This window comes from Suncus etruscus, chromosome 1 (assembly GCF_024139225.1).
Source record: "Suncus etruscus isolate mSunEtr1 chromosome 1, mSunEtr1.pri.cur, whole genome shotgun sequence".
Lineage (NCBI taxonomy): Eukaryota > Metazoa > Chordata > Mammalia > Eulipotyphla > Soricidae > Suncus > Suncus etruscus.
In genome coordinates, this window is record NC_064848.1 from 7,703,111 (window position 1) to 7,719,989 (window position 16,879).

The 16,879-nt window shown below is 45.8% G+C and overlaps 1 protein-coding gene across 1 annotated transcript in view; it reads right to left on the reverse strand.

Annotated features, from left to right (window-relative positions):
* ZNF609 (zinc finger protein 609) overlaps window positions 1-16,879 on the reverse strand; it is a 143,497-nt gene that overhangs the window by 26,315 nt on the left and 100,303 nt on the right. The window contains 1 exon segment of the mRNA XM_049777599.1: window positions 7,466-7,691. Within this exon segment, the coding sequence (XP_049633556.1) occupies window positions 7,466-7,691 (226 nt within the window).

Sequence of the window (16,879 nt, forward strand, 5' to 3'; positions counted from 1 at the left end):
AACACCCTACACCTCCATGCTATCTCTCAGCTCCCAGCAGTTGGGTATTTTTGTTTATTTTGGGTCACACCTGGCAGCGCTCAAGGGTTACCTCCTGGCTCTGTACTCAGAAATTGCCCTTGGCAGGCTCAGGGGACCATATGTATGGCTGCATGCAAGAGAAAATGCCCCCACTGCTGTGCTATCACTCCAGTCCCAGCACTTAGTATTTAAACACAATAGAAAACATGGTATGAAAAATCATACATATTTAATATAATGAGTGATTCTATCTGGTTAAGAGTAGTGTTTATGGTCCCGGAGAGATAGCACAGCGGCGTTTGCCTTGCAAGCAGCCTATCACGGACCAAAGGTGGTTGGTTTGAATCCCAGTGTTTTCATATGGTCCCCCCGTGCCTGCCAGGAGCTATTTCTGAGCAGATAGCCAGGAGTACCCCTCAGCACGGCCAGGTGTAGCCCACAAAAACCAAAAAAAAAAAAAAAATAAGAGTAGTGTTTATGGGCCAGCGAGGTGGCAACTAGAGGTAAGGTGTCTGCCCTTGCAAGCAATAGCCAAGAAGGACCATGGTTCGATCCCCCTGGCAATCCCATATGGTCCCCCCCAAGCCATAGGGCAATTTCTGAGTGCTATAGCCAGGAGTAACCCTTGAGCATCAAACGAGTGTGGCCCCAAAAAAAACAAAACAAAAAAAAAAGTGGTGTTTATTCTGACTTTCAGATGTGTAGAACTTTGGGAAGTATTTGACATGAAATCTAAGCAATATTTTTGTTAAAATATGGACTAGATGGGTCGGAGAGACAGCACAGTAGTAGGGCATTTGCCTTGCATGCGGTTGACATGGGGTGGGGAACCCCTGTTCAATTCTCCAGCATCCCATATGGTCCCCAGCGCCTGCTGGGGTAAATTCTCTGAGTGCAGAGCCAGGAGTGACCCCATGAACACAGCTGGGTATGACCGAAAAAACCAATAAATCAAGAAAAATAAAATAAAAAATTGACCAGAGGGATAGTACTCGGGGCAGGTGTGGTTACCTTGCATGCAGAAGCTGACCCAGGTTCAATCCATTGTACCCCCATATAATTCCCTAGAGCATTGGCTGGGATTGATCCCTGAGTACAGAACAGGAGTAAACCCTGATAACTACTGGTGTCAAAGCCCATTGTATCTATCATCCCTGAGTATAGAGCCAGGAGTATACCCTGATAACTGCTGGGCATGGCCCAAAGCCTTGCCTTTCTTTTCCTTTCTTCCCTCCTTCCCTCCTTCCCTCCTTCCCCTCCCTCCCCTCCCCCTCCCCTCCCTCCCTCCCTCTCTCTCCTTCCTTCCTTCCCTTCCTTTTTCTTTCTCTCTCTTTCTCTCTCCCCTCCCTCTCCTCTTCTCTTCTCCTTCCTTCCTTTCCTTCCTTCTTTCCTTTTTCTTTCTCTCTTTCTCTCTCTCCCTCTCTTTCTTCTTCCTTCCTTCCTTCCTTCCTTCTTCCTTCTTCCTTCCTTCCTTCCTTCCTTCCTTCTTCCTTCGTATATAGATCAAATGACCTAATATACATGTAAGCATTGCTTTAGTAAAATTAAGTATCCTTTCAGTGCCTATTATAGGAACATTATGGGATACAATGGTAAGAAGAGTCCCTGAACTCAGAGAATTCCTTCCTTCCTTCCTTCCTTCCCTTCCTTCCTTCCTTCTTCCTTCCTTCTTCCTCCTTCCTTCCTTCCTCTCCTTCCTTCCTCCCTCCCTCCTCCTCCCCCTCCCTCCCTCCCTCCCTCCTCTCCTTCTTTTCTCTTTTCTTTTTTTTTTTTTGGTTTTTGGGCCACACCTGGCGTTGCTCAGGGGTTACTCCTGGCTATCTGCTCAGAAATAGCTCCTGGCAGGCACGGGGGACCATATGGGGACACGGGATTCGAACCAACCACCTTTGGTCCTGGATCGGCTGCTTGCAAGGCAAACACCGCTTGCTGTGATATCTCCTCCCAGGCCCAGAGAATTTCTAAGATAGAGAAAGTGATAAACAACATAAAGTATAATTATAGGGGCCTGCAGTGATGTGCAGTGGAAGGGTGTTTGCCCTTGCACGCAGCTGACCCAGGACGAACCTGGGTTTGATTCCTGGTATCCTGTATGGTCCCCCCCAAAGCCAGGAGCGATTTCTGAGGTGCATAAGCCAGGAGCTAACCCAAGCATCACTGGGTTTGGGTCCCCAAAACAAAATAAATGTATACATGAATATACATAGCAGCAAATTGTGAGGCTTCTAGTTCATTTAAAAAGGCATCCTGGGAAGTCAGTAAGAGTAAACCAGGCGAAGAGAAAGCATGGAGGCAGGGTGTTTGCCTTGCCATGCAGAAGGACGGTGGTTCAAATCACAGCATTCTATATGGTCCCCTGAGCTGCCAGGAGCGATTTCTGAGTATCAGAGCCAGGAGTAAGCCCTGTCGGGATGTGACCCAAAAACCAAAAATAAATAAATAAATAAATAAATAAATAAATAAATAAACCATTTACCTGCCCCCCACATACCCTCAATCTGGACTCAAAGCTTCCTGGCAGAGATGGATGACAAATCCTGAGGAGAAAAAAGTACTCACTGTTTTTGTGGTTTGGGGCCACTCTCAGTGGTGCTCAGGCATCATATGTGGTGCCAGGGATTGATCTATAATCAGCATGTAAAGCAAGCCAAGCAGCTCACTGCCTGTAATATTTCTGACTCCAGTATTCATTGTTCTTTAAAAAAAAACAGTGATAGTTTTAGGGGCCAGAGAGATAGACAGTGGTAGGGCGTTTGCCTTATACGCAGCTGATTTAGGACGGATGGTGGTGCAAATTCCAGCATCCCCATATGGTCCCCCGTGCCTGCAAGGAGCAATTTCTGAGCACAGAGTCAGGAGTAACCCTGAGCAGGCCACTGGATGTGACCCAAAACCAAAAAAAAAAAAAAAAAAAAAAAACAACAAACCGAAACAACAAACAACAAACAAAAAAAAAAATAGATGAAAGTTTTATATAAAATCTTTTGCAAAGTTTGAACAGGTTCAAAGTATCTTGGACTAGAGATGTACAGCAACAGTGGTACAACACTTGCCTTACATCTGTGAAGCCCTTGGTTTGATCACTGTTATCAAACAAATGGAAAAAAAAACATCTTTTTCTTAGAAAAAGTGGCCCTGTTAAAGCTGGGTAAAATTAACAGATGTCTTTGTCTATATGCAAAATATTGCATCAAAAAGCCCAGAGGGTTGCTGGCTGGCACAGAGCTGTTTGTCCTTCTTACAGACTCTGGCTAGTCGAACTTTTGGCCCAAAGCAGATGCCATTTCAAAATCAGAAACAACACTTCGTGATTTCTAGATTATATATTGAATTACAGTTTATTTCAGCTACCTTCCTCTTTATCAGATTTTTTTTTACCACATCCAGCAATGCTCAGGAGTTATTCCTGGAGGACTCTGAGATTCTTACAGGATGACAAGGGTCCAAAACAGGTCACAGGCGGAGAGATAGCACAGCGGCGTTTGCCTTGCAAACAGCAATCCAGGACCAAAGGTGGTTGGTTCAAATCCCGGTGTCCCATATGGTCCCCATGCCTGCCAAGGAGCTATTTCTGAGCAGGACAGCCAGGAGTAACCCCCTGAGCACCGTCGACTGTGGCCCAAAAAACCCAAAAACAAACAAACAAAACAAACCAGGTCACCTGCATGACAGGTAAGAGTCTTACCTGCTGTATTATCAATCTGGCCCCTCTTTACCAGCTTTTTTTGTTTTTTTTGTTTTTGTTTTGGGGCCCACAACCCAATAGCATTTAGGGGTTACTCCTGACAGGCTCAGGGGGACCATAAGAGATGCAGGAATTGAACCTGGGTCGGCTGCATGCAAAGCAAATGCACTACCTGTATGTGCTATTGTTCTTGCCCCCTCTTTACCTGTATTTAACACAATTTAAACTTTTGTTTTAATATTATATTCTTCTCTCTCTCTCTCCTCTCTCTTTTTTTTTTGGTTTTTGGGCCACACCCGGCGGTGCTCAGGGGTTACTCCTGGCTGTCCTGCTCAGAAATAGCTCCCTGGCAGGCACGGGGGACCATATGGGACACCTGCTTCGAACCCAACCACCTTTGGTCCTGGATTGGCTGCTTGCAAGGCAAACGCCGCTGTGCTATCTCTCCCCAGGCCCCAACACCTGACTTTCTGTCAATGATAAGAAAACATGGGGCTGGACGAGATAGCATGGAGGTAAGGCGTTTGCCTTTCATGCAGAAGGACGGTGGTTCGAATCCCGGATTCCCATATGGTTCCCCGAGCCTGCCAGGAGCGATTTCTGAGCCCTAGAGCAGGAGTAACTTCTGAGCGCTGCCGGTGCGACCCAAAACCAAAAAAGAAAACATAAAAACTTAAGTAGCTGTGCTCTTTTGGGTCTCTACAATTCCTCAAGAGGGGGGGTGTTAACTTTAAAAGACTGGTAGCATGCAGAGGGACCCTGAGATTCACCTTCCCCACCTTCCCTCCCCTCCCTCCCTCCCCCTCCCTCCCTCCCCTCCCTTCCTTCCTTTCTTCCTTCCGGTTTTTTTTGGGTCACACCCAGCAGTGCTCAGGGGTTACTCCTGGGCTCTATACTCAGAAATCACTCTGGCAGGATCAGGGGATATGGGTGCCAAGACAATTCGAATCACCAACCTTCTGCATGCAAGGACAACTCACTACCTCCATGCTATCTCTCCAGCCCCATTCATCCTCTTTTCTAACCATATCACAAGAAAATGAACACTTTTCCCTTGGGTGGCTACACCAGGCAAGTGGTCAGGGACTATGCATGTTCAATGCTTGGTGGACCATATGGCGCTATTTAAATTCCAATGGGGCCTGAGCGATAGCACAGCGGTTAGGGCATTTGCCTTGCACATACCTGACCTAGAATGGACCACGGTTCGATTCCCCAGCGTCCAATATGGTCCCCTGTTATATGTGGAGGCCCTTTATAGTATTTCTCTATAATATCCTTATCTCTGCCTGTTGTCCCCACCTACGACCCCTCCAGGTGGGGGCGCTGTTGAAAGCCTAATAAATAGTTGTCCAGTGAAGTGCTCAGGATCTTTTGGACAGCTAGCTGGCAGGCTCTGGCTTTTGGAGCTGCTAGCGGGCTGACAAAGAGTTCTGAGCAGGAGTGATTTCTGAGTGCATAGCCAGGAGTAACCCGCTGAGCGTCACAGGTGTGGCCCAAAAACCAACCAACCAACAAAACCCCCAAATATTTCAGATCTTATGTCTTTTTTTTTTGGCAGCAGCATGGGGAAGGGTGCTTTGGGGCCACAACCAGCGGATGCTCAGGGGTTACTTCCTGGCTCTGTGCTCAGAAATCACTCCTCACGTGCTTGGGGAACCGGATGGGACATCGGGATCAAACCCGGGTTCGCTGTGTGCAAGTCAAGTGTCCTACCTGCTGTACTATAGCCTGGCCCCCTAAGGCCCTTGACTTCTTTATCAAAAGAATGTATGTGGGGTTGGAGTGGTGGAGCAGTGGTAGGGTGCTTGCCTTGGTGGTGCTAGAGGTAAGGTGGCGCTAGAGGTAAGGTGTCTGCCTTGCAAGTGCTGGCGTAGGACAGACTGTGGTTCGATCCCCTGGCGTCCCATATGGTCCCCCCAAGCCAGGAGCGATTTCTGAGCGCATAGCCAGGAGTAACCCCTGAGCGTCACCGGGTGTGGGCCAAAAACCAAAAACCAAAAAAAACCAAAAAAAAAAAAAAAAAGAATGTATGTGGGGTTGGAGTGGTGGAGCAGTGGTAGGGTGCTTGCCTTGACTCGGCTGATCTGGGGGGACTGTGGTTCAATCCTCTGGCATCACATATGGTTCCCCTATGCAGGAGCAATTTCTGAGTGCAGAGCCAGGAGTAAACCCTGAGCATCACCAGGTGTGTGCCCCCCCCCCCAAAAAAAAACCAATAACAATAAAAAGAATGTATGTGCTAAAACTACATTGCCTCCACATGGAAGGAATAAACAGATCTTGGAATCTGAAATGTTCTTTTCAGGTTCCTTTGCACTCTAGCTTTTTCAGTTTTAGGAACTTCTAAAACAAAAGATAGTCTGTTCTTGAGGGCAAATGGAACATACGAGAAACTGAAGGGTAGTACTGGACAGCAACATCAAAAGTGAGCCAAATGCTTAGGGGCATTTCAAAACAAAACCATGTAAACATTTCCTCACTGCCAAGGCCTATGAATTCTGTATTTTTTTTTTTTTTTTTTTTTTTTGTGGTTTTTGGGTCACACCCGGCAGTGCTCAGGGATTATTTCTGGCTCCACGCTCAGAAATTGTCCTGGCAGGCACAGAGGACCATATGGGGCGCCGGGATTCGAACTGATGACCTCCTGCATGAAAGGCATGACCTCCATGCTATCTCTCCGGCCCCATGAATTCTGTATTTAGGAGGTTGGAGAGTTAGTGCAGGATAAGGTGCTTGTCTTGTACTACGTAAGACAACTCTGGTTCAAGTTCTCAGCAGAGCTCTATGAGCCTTGATGGGTTATTTCTGAACACAGAGCCAGAAACAGTCCCTGACCATCACTAGGTGTGACCCAAATCTTCCCACTCCACCCCCAAACTTGAACTTCCTGCCAGATGCCTGGTGTGGGTAGCTGGGCAATGGAACTACCAGTGAGAAGCTGTTGGCTGTGATTCTAGGTTGCACACTCATGAAGCCAACACTAACTCCATTTAGGAAAGACTGACTCCTTGACTCCCACAGCAGTCCTTTTACTATTTTTTTCCTCCTCAACTCTGACCCAAAAGTTCATCCATATTTGAATTATTCCACTTAAATGACAATGTATGGAGAGTATAGACACAGTTTGAATTATCTGGTTATCATCTATCATAGGACTACTTAAGTATTAAGTCCATGCTACGGAACTGCTATGAAAAGAAAACATGGGGCCGGGCGGTGGCGCTAGAGGTAAGGTGCCTGCCTTGCCTGCGCTAGCCTTGGATGGACTGTGGTTCGATCCCCCGGCATCCCATATGGTCCCCCAAGCCAGGAGCAACTTCTGAGCGCATAGCCAGGAGTAACCCTGAGCGTTACTGGGTGTGCTCCCCCCCCAAAAAAAAAAAAAAAAAAAACAGGAAAAGAAAAGAAAACATTACTTATAAGTTTATTTAGGGTCATACTCAGCCATGTTTGAGATTATTCCTGATTTGATTCTCAGAAGTGACTTCTAACAGTGCTTGTGGGGACTTGTGGTGCAGGGATTGAGCTACATGTAAGGCAAATTCCTCCGCTCCTGTATTTCCTGTATTACCAAGTGATTATTGGAACAAATTAGCCCTGATAATCTCAGAAAGCTGAGTGAGTTTGCAGCAATCCTTACATAGGTACTATCAGATCACAAGACACAATAAATCTTAGTAATTTCTTATAGTAAGCACCAATTAGATCCCCTGCACAAGAGCCTAAAGGACTAGAAAAGTCACACACAACACTTACCATCTTCTGTTTCCTGCCACACAATGCCCTCCAGGTTGACGCTGGTCCCAGGTTCACAGGGACCCAGGCACTCTGGCTCTGTAGCTAGAGCCACATCACATGTGTTGACCCCAACTGATCGGGTCCGGACCATGATCTGCTCACAGGGGGAGGAGATGTCATTATTGACCACTGGCACCAAAAGGTGTAGAGGCAGCACTGCTGGTGTGGCCACAGGGGATTCCATCTGTGGAGAAAAAGAAAGAAGGAGCTGAGTTGCAAAGAAAGCACAGGGGAAACACCTCTTTACTTAATCTAGTCTTGACATCTTATATTCTTTCCTGCCATAGTACAGAGTGAAAGATGCTAGAGTACAAGACTAAGGTCCTTTTTTTCAAGTTGAGTTCATGATACAGTCACAAACTAAATGCTTTAGAAGAGCACACTCTGAAAGAACTAATCTACCCTCCTCTTTCTCTCCTTCCTTCTGGGCCACACCTATATTTATTATTTTTCTTTCCTTTTTGTTTTTTTTTTTTGCGGGGGCTACATCCAGTAGTGTGTTATGGGGTCATTCCTATTGATATATCACCTGTTTCTTATGGATACAATTTGCTAGTTATTTGTTTGTTTGTTTGTTTTTGGGCCATACCTGACTGCACTCAGGGGTTACTCCTGGCTCTGTGCTCAGAAATGAATCCTGGCAGGCTCGCAAAACCATGTGGGATGCCGGGAATTGAACCCATGTCCGTCCTGGGTCGGGTGCAAGCAAAGCCAAGGTCCTACCGCTGTGCTATCTCTCTGGCCCTATTTTTGTGTCTGGAATCAAACCCAGTCTTTTTTTTTGGGGGGGGGGGGGACACCTGGTGATGCTCAGACGGCTACTCCTGGCTCTGTACTCAGGATATATTCCTGGCAGTGCTCAGGGAACCCTACAGATTGAACCCGGGTTGGCCTCATGCAAGGCAAATGTCCTCTTGCTGTGCTATCTTTCTGGCCCCAGATTTTACCCTTAAAAGTTGTTAGAAAGAGGGCCCGGAGAGATAGCACAGCGGCGTTTGCCTTGCAAGCAGCCGATCCAGGACCTAAGGTGGTTGGTTCGAATCCCGGTGTCCCATATAGTCCCCCGTGCCTGCCAGGAGCTATTTCTGAGCAGACAGCCAGGAGTAACCCCTGAGCGCCATCGGGTGTGACTCAAAAACCAAAAACCAAAAACCAAAAACCAAAAAAAAAAAAAAAAAAAAAGTTGTTAGAAAGAAAAAATTAGTGCACATAGATTATCCACTATCCAGTCCAATCCAAAATTTTACATGTCATTTTAGGTAGTGTAGATTTGGGTAGCCTAGATTCACAGCTTGTAATTAATCAGTCTGAGAAATGACTCAGAGTTAAGGGACAACTACTCTTTATTATTATATCTTCTATTCTAACTTTAGATTAGGAGAGGTGAGGAGAAGAGAAGAAGGATGAGGAAAGGAAAGGGGAGGGAGAGGGGAAGAAGGGAGAAAGATAGCTATTAATATTATATATAATATTATATATAAATATATATATATATTTATTTTTGGTTTTTGGCCATACCCAGTTAACGCTCAGGGGTACTCCTGGCTATGCGCTCAGAAGTTGCTCCTGGCTTGGGGGAACATATGGGACTCCGGGGGATCGAACCGTGGTCTGTCCAAGGCTAGCTCAGGCAAGGCAGGCACCTTACCTCTAGCACCACCGCCTGGCCCCTATTAATATATTCTTGGGGGGGGGGCACACTCGGTGATGCTCAGGGATTACTCCTGGCTATGCACTCAGAAATCGCTCCTGGCTTGGGGGATTGTATGGGACGCCGGGGGATCAAACCGCGGTCCCTCTTACTTAGGTTAGTGCGTGCAAGGCAAATGCCCTATCATTTGTGTCACAGTTCTGGCCCCAGCTATTAATATATTCTGTGTGAGTTTAGAAGTGATAATGCTTGGAAGATGGCTTAATAGATTTAACCCTTTTTTTTTTTTTACCACACCCAGCAGCGCTCAGGGGTTACTCCTGGCTCTGTGCTAAGAAATCGCTCCTGGGGGCCGGGCGGTGGCGCTGGAGGTAAGGTGCCTGCCTTGCCTGCGCTAGCCTAGGACGGACCGCGGTTCGATCCCCCCGGTGTCCCATATGGCCCCCCAAGAAGCCAGGAGCAACTTCTGAGCGCATAGCCAGGAGTAACCCCTGAGCGTCACAGGGTGTGGCCCAAAAACCAAAAAAAAAAAAAAAAAAAAAAAAAAAGAAATCGCTCCTGGCAGGCTTGGGGGGTCTATACAGGTCTGTCCCAAATTGGCTGCGGGGAAGGCAAATGCCCCATCGCTGTGCTATCTCTCTGGCCCCAGATTTTACCCCTGAAATTTGTTAGAAAGAGAAAATTAGTGTATATAGATCATCCACCTTAGGGCCTGGTGAGACAGTACAATGGTAGGGCTTCTGCTTAGCAAGTAGCCGACCCAAGACCAATGGTGGTTCGAATCCCGGCATCCCATATGGTCCCCGAGCTTGCCAGGAGCGATTTTTGAGCACAGAGCCAGGAGTAACCCCTGAGCGCTGCTGGGTGTGGCCCACAAAACAAAAACCAAATAAATAAATTATCCACCTTGACTTTTGGCATTACCTCTGTTTGTCTTTCTTTGAAAAAGACCTGAAACAAAGATTCACAAACTATTTTAGTCAATTTGTACACTTCCTTTGCTTAGTTTCTTCCCTTTCCTATGCCTTTCTTCCATTAACAAAAGAAATTTCTGCAAGGTCTTTTTTCTCACAGAGACTGACCTAAACCTGCACTGACCAATCCAGAAATATCTAAAATATAAACTGGAAACTGAATGATAGCATTTAAAGCAGTTTGCTTAAGAAAACAATTAGGGACTAGAGAGAGCACAGTGGTAGGGCGTTTGCCTTGCATGCAGCCAAACAGCGGTTCAAATCCCATATGGTCCCACATGGTCTCCCCCGAGCCTGCCAGGAGTGATTTCTGAGTGCAGAACCAGGGTTAACTCCTGAGCGCCTCTGGGTGTGACCCAAAAACCAAAAAAGAAAACTTAATTAGTTGAACTGACCACTAAGAACAAAACTGCCCTGTAAGAGGAGCTGATTAATGGATATGTGCACAAGCCACTCTTAACAGATCAGAGGTAAGGAATCTCTGTGAGTGTGAGAATGGCTTTATTTAAATTATTTGGCTAATTAAAAGAAATTCTTGAGGGTAGGGAGAAGTGAGGAAACCCACCTTAGGGTTTGGAACTGTTCTGTTTCCTTATATGTCTAAAGAGAAATCACAGAGCAGTACAGCAATGTTTAATTACAGCTCCAGCTCCACTAATTACCATTTGGTCACATCTATAATCTACATTAAGACACAGTGTATAATAAGCAGCTCTGAGATAGTAATCTAATAACTCCAGCGGCTTTATGGGATTTGATATTTGACTACTCGGAACAAACATAACTTCATTTATCACTCTTTGGAAGAGAAGAAATATGCAACAAAGGGGGCATTCTGCCAGCTTTCACATACACAAAAGTAGTGATTGTCAGGAGATTGGTGCCAGCAAGGAAAATAAAAAATAAGAATATAAGGCTAGATAGATAGTACACTTGCTTTATACACAGCCAACCCTAGTTCAGTCTTGGTATGCCATTTGGTCCCTAGAGGTCTAGCAGAAGTGTGATCCCTGAGAGCAAAGATAGGAATAAGACCTGAGCACTGCAAGGTATGGCCCCCAAACTAAAATACAAACAAAAAAGAAATAATACAAGAACTTATCTCTGAAATGAAACATTAGCTACCTAGAATTGAAGCTCCAATTCTTCGCCTCTCAAATTTACCTCCCTCCATTGATCAGGGCTGTATGAATGGGAAACAGATACCACCACGTGCACCACCAGCACCAAGACATGAAGTTCCCCACTAGCTAACTTCCTTTACCGTTTAATGATCCCTTTCTTTTTTGGGGGGGCACACTCAGCCATACTTAGGGGTTACTGCCGATAGGGCATTCAGAAATCACTCCTGGAAGGCTTGGGGGAACTATATGGGATGCCAGGGATTGATCCTAGGTCGGCTCCATTCAAGGCAAATACCTACCAGTTGTGCTATCACTCTGGTCCCAAAGATCCTCTTTTTATTGTTTTGTTTTTGGGTCATACCCAGCGGCACTAAGGGGTTACTCCAGGCTCTATGCTCAGGAATTGCTCCTGACAGGCATGAGGGACCATATGGAATGCTGGGATTCGAACCACCATCCGTCCTGAATCGGCTGCGTGCACGGCAAACGCCCTATTGCTGTGCTGTCTCTTTGGCCCCTGATCCTCTTTTTAATTCACCTTTGAATATTAGTTTAATAGCACCTATTAGGAATCTGGGTGCTGATGGGAAGGTGACAAGAGAAATGAGCACCAGAAAGAATAATCTCCCACAAAAATAACTACTCATTGACCAGCTACTCCCACACATAGAAGAAAATGTCAAGCTTGCGACATACTTTAAGGGGTACAAAAGGCACTGAAGACATTTTTAGGATGGATCCTCTCCTTCCTTTCACATTCAGTAAGCAGCAGGTTCCACTGACAACTGCATAACACTAACAACAAACTTCCCTTTAAACCACACACCAAATAAGATAACTACGAGATAAATAAAATTTCATTCAAACCAAAATGTCAAATAGATACCAAATACTGGATTAAGAGGGTGGTATTTTTTTTTTCAATAATTCCAAAGGCCCTTAAAGATTTCAGTGATTTACCTTCCACAATAAAACACAAGAGATATCATCCTTATCCATGTACGAACAGATAAGCAACCCACCCCACACTTCATCTGTGTAAGTTTTGTTTTGGGTTTCTGTGGGGACCATATTAGGTGCCCAAGGCTATTCCTGGTTTTGTGTTTAGAGGACCGCAGTGCCAGGATTCAAACTACTCACTTCCAGTACTATCTCTCTGAACATAAACTAGTAATAAAAATAAATAACTCACTTGTCAATTTATTAATCTCTTAACCTAAAATCCTCAATTATTTGAATTATTTTGTTGACAAAAATTTTGTTTGGTTTTTAGGCCCACCTGGCAGTGTTCAGGGATTACTCCTGGCTGCTTAAGAATTACTCCTGGTTAGGACCAGAGAAATAGCACAGCAGTAAAGTGTTTGCCTTGCATGTGACCAAGTCAGGAGCGATTTCTGAGCACAGAGCCAGGAGTAACCCCTGATCATCACTGAGTATGGCCCTCAAACCAATCAATCAATCAATCAATCAATCAATCAATCAATAAACTGCTTAAAAAAAAAAAGAATTACTCCTGGTGGTGCTCAGGGGACCATATGGGATGCCAGGGATCAAGCCAGGGTTGGCTGTGTGCAAGGCAAGTGCCCTACCTTCTGTGCTATCACTCCAGTCCCTGTTAACAAGAGTTTTGAGAAAAGTCTCTACTCTTTTTCTTTCTTTTATTTTATTTTTAGGGGGACTCACACCCGACAGTGTTCAGGGGTTACTCCTGGCTCGGCCTTGTGCAAGGCAAATGTCCAATTGCTGTTCTATCACACCAGCCCTTCTTTATTCTTTTTTGTTTTTGTTTATTTTGGGGGGGTCACACCCGGCAGCGCTCAGGGGTTACTCCTGGCTCTTTGCTCAGTCACTCCTGGTGGGCTCGGAAAACCATATTAGCAGGAATTCAAATTGGGGTCCATCCTGTGTTGGCCACGTGCAAGGCAAATACCTTACCACTGTGCTATCGCTCTGGCCCCATCTTTACTCTTTTTAAAGAAAATATTAATTAAGAGTTGTTTTTTGGGGCCCGGAGAGATAGCACAGCGGTGTTTGTCTTGCAAGCAGCCAAACCAGGACCTAAGGTGTCCCATATGGTCCCCTGTGCCTGCCAGGAGCTAGTTCTGAGCAGACAGCCAGGAGTAACCCCTGAGCACGGCCGGGTGTGGCCAAAAAAAAAAAAGTTGTTTTTTGGGGCCGAGCAGTGGCGCTAGAGGTAAGGTGCCTTGCCTTGCCTTGCCTTGCCTTGGATGGACAGCGGTTCGATCCCCCGAGTCCCATATGGTCCCTCAAGCCAGGAGCGACCTTTTTTTTTTTTTTTTTTTTTTTTTTTTTTTTGGTTTTTGGGCCACACCCGGTAACGCTCAGGGGTTACTCCTGGCTATGGGCTCAGAAGTTGCTCCTGGCTTGGGGGACCATATGGGACACCGGGGGATCGAACCGCGGTCCGTCCAAGGCTAGCGAAGGCAAGGCAGGCACCTTACCTTTAGCGCCACCGCCTGGCCCCCAGGAGCGACTTTTGAGCGCATAGCCAGGAGTAACCCCTGAGCGTCACCGGGTGTGGCACAAAAAAAAAAAAAAGTTGGTTTTTTTTTTTTTTTTTGGAAGGGGGGTGTTAGGAAAATTGCTAGAAGTTGGGGCAGATAAATTATAAAATAAACTGAGTACAGAGGAAGAAATATGAATTCCTCCTCCTTACAAATTTCTTGTAAAAATGCAAGAGAATATTCTAATAAATACCCAAACAACAGTACACTTTATGATAATGGTAGGAGGGAGGAAAAGGGAGGTGAAGGGCAATTGGAGTGACACTTGAGCAGTCAGGAATAAGCCTTGAGCATCACTGTGTGTGGCTTCAAAACAAACATACACAAAAAAATGACATCCCCCTCTATAAAACCCCACCAAAACAGACAAAAGCAAGGGAAAGAAACATAGCTTTGGCACCACAGCCAGACATAAACAGTTCTTAGAAACTACATGTTGCAATTATTCGCAGAAAACTTAAACCACAGAGCATCAAGTCAAGGTTGGGAGTGAGGCTTTTCCAGTGAGCACTAGAATAAATACTACAAAATAAATACTACTATAGAGTAGTTCTGTGTCAGATCGAAACACTAACAAAGGGGATGGAGCCATGGCACAGTGGTAGGGTGTTTGGGCCTTGCACAAGGCCAATCCAGGACAAACCTTGGTTGGATCCCCAGCGTCCAGGATGGTCTCTCAAGCCAGGAGTGATTCTGAGCCCATTGCCAGGAGTAACCCCTGAGCATCACCAGGGTGGCTCAAAAAAACAAAAAACAAAAAATTCTCCTAAAAAGAAATAAACTCCCAAGACAAATCACACAGCAATGTCAATGACCTTGGCAAAGGTTTGTGCTGGCTGAATGAAGCATCTCTTCTGCTTTCCTAGTATTCACTCTACAATCCCATGCCTGCTTGAAATTCACCACACCTTCTTTCAGCAAAGCTATTAACTTTGAAGCTGATGAGTGATGATAGGAACCTAAAAACTACATCTGAAAATACTTTTCTTCCACAGAAGGTTGATGACCTCTTCCGTTCCTTTATTGTTTCAAAGAAGTACTAATTCTAGATAAAAAAAATTCTAACTAATACTAATTCTAGATAAAAATTCGAGTTCCCAGGGACAGTTCAGTGAGCAGTTTTGAAGATGAGAACATACAGGTTTGATCTTTGGTATCCTCAACCCTACATCCCCCACATATTTTATTCAGGTGGCACTGGCATTTGTCATCACCCAAATAATGTGTTAGATCCCTACCTGGCACCAAGTGATCCTTAGAGCACCACTGGTGTGCCACAAAAACAAAGAGGAGAAATACATTTTTCAAAATTATCTTTGTCTGAAAGCTTAATAGTCAATTGTTTTCCTTGAAATAACACGCTTGGGGCTGGAGAGATAGCATGGAGGTAGGGCGTTTGCCTTGAATGCAGAAGGATGGTGGTTCGAATCCTGGCATCCCATATGGTCCCCTGAGCCTGCCAGGAGCGATTTCTGCACGTAGAGCCAGGAGTAACCCCTGAGTGCTGCCGGGTGTGACCCAAAAACCAAAAACCAAAAAAGAAGAAAGAACAAGCTCATTTATCCATTAAATTTTTTTTTCCAGGCCTGAGCGATGGCACAGCAGAAGGACGTTTGCCTTGCCTGTGGCCAACCCAGGACTGACCCTGGTTCGATTCCTCGGCATCCCATATGGTCCCCAGAAGTCTGCTAGGACAGGTTTCTGAGCGCAGAGCCAGGACTAATCCCTGAGCACCACTGGCTGTGATTAAAATAAAAATAGGGGGGGCCGGAGAGATAGCATGGAGGTAGGGCATTTGCCTTGCATGCAGAATGACCGTGTTTCAAATCCCCGGCATCCCATATGGTCCCCCGACCCTGCCTGGAGCGATTTCTGAGCGTAGAATCAGGAGTAACGCCTGAGTGTTACTGCCGGGTGTGACCCAAAAACCAAAAAGGGGGGGGGCCGGAGCGGTGGTGCAGGGTGTAAGGCATCTGCTTTGTGCTCGATAGCCTAGGATGAACCACGATTGGATCCCCCGGCGTCCCATACGGTTCCCCCATGCTAGGAGCGATTTCTGAGCGCATAGCCAGGAGTAACCCCTGAGCGTCACCGGGTGTGGCCCAAAAACTAAAAATATAAATAAGTAAAATAATTTTTTGTCATTAAATACCCAATTTTGAGAAACCATCAGTTGGTCTTTCAAGTAAAAATGACATTCATGAAAAAAAATCCAACAACAAAAAAAACCGGGGGCCGAAGAGATAGCACAGCACAGTGGTAAGGCGTTTGCAGTTGATGCAGAAGGATGGTGGTTTGAATCCCAGCATCCCATATGGTTCCCCGAGCCTGCCAGGAGCGATTTTTGAGCATAGAGCCAGGAATAACCTCTGAGTGCAGCCGGGTGTGACCTAAAAACCATTAAAAAAAAAAAAAAAACCCAAAATCCAAAACCCTGGCTATTTTAGCTCACAAATCAATTTAGAAGTGTTCGTTGTTGTTGTTGTTGTTGTTTTGGTTTTGGGGCCACACCCGGCGGTGCTCAGGGTTACTCCTGGCTGTCTGCTCAGAAATAGCTCCTGGCAGGCACAGGGGGACCATATGGGACACCAGGATTTGAACCAACCACCTTTGGTCCTGGATCGGCTGCTTGCAAGGCAAACACCGAGGTGCTATCTCTCCAGGCCCTTAGAAGTGTTTTTGGCTAGAGATAAAAACAGTACTTTGACAATGAAGTCACTTAATGTATACTTCTACACTAATATAAAATGCCACATTCACAATTGTTAAGATTTGATTAACTCTTTTGGGGTGGAAGGGGAAAGGACCTGGCAGTGCTCATGACCTACTCCTGAAGGGCTTGGGGACATATGGCGTGCTGGGAATCAAACCTGGGTTGCCCACTTGCAAGGCAAGCATTTCCCTTACTTTACCATATCTCCCCAGACCCTGGCTTTACTCTAAGGAATGACTCCTGGTAATGCTCAGGGGACCCTATGTAGTGTTGGGGGTTGAACCTAGGTCAGCAGTGTGCAAGGCAAGTATCTTTCCTTCAGCATTCTATACAGGCCTACAGACCTTATATTCAAACTTTATTTTTATTGGGGGAGGGTGTTGGG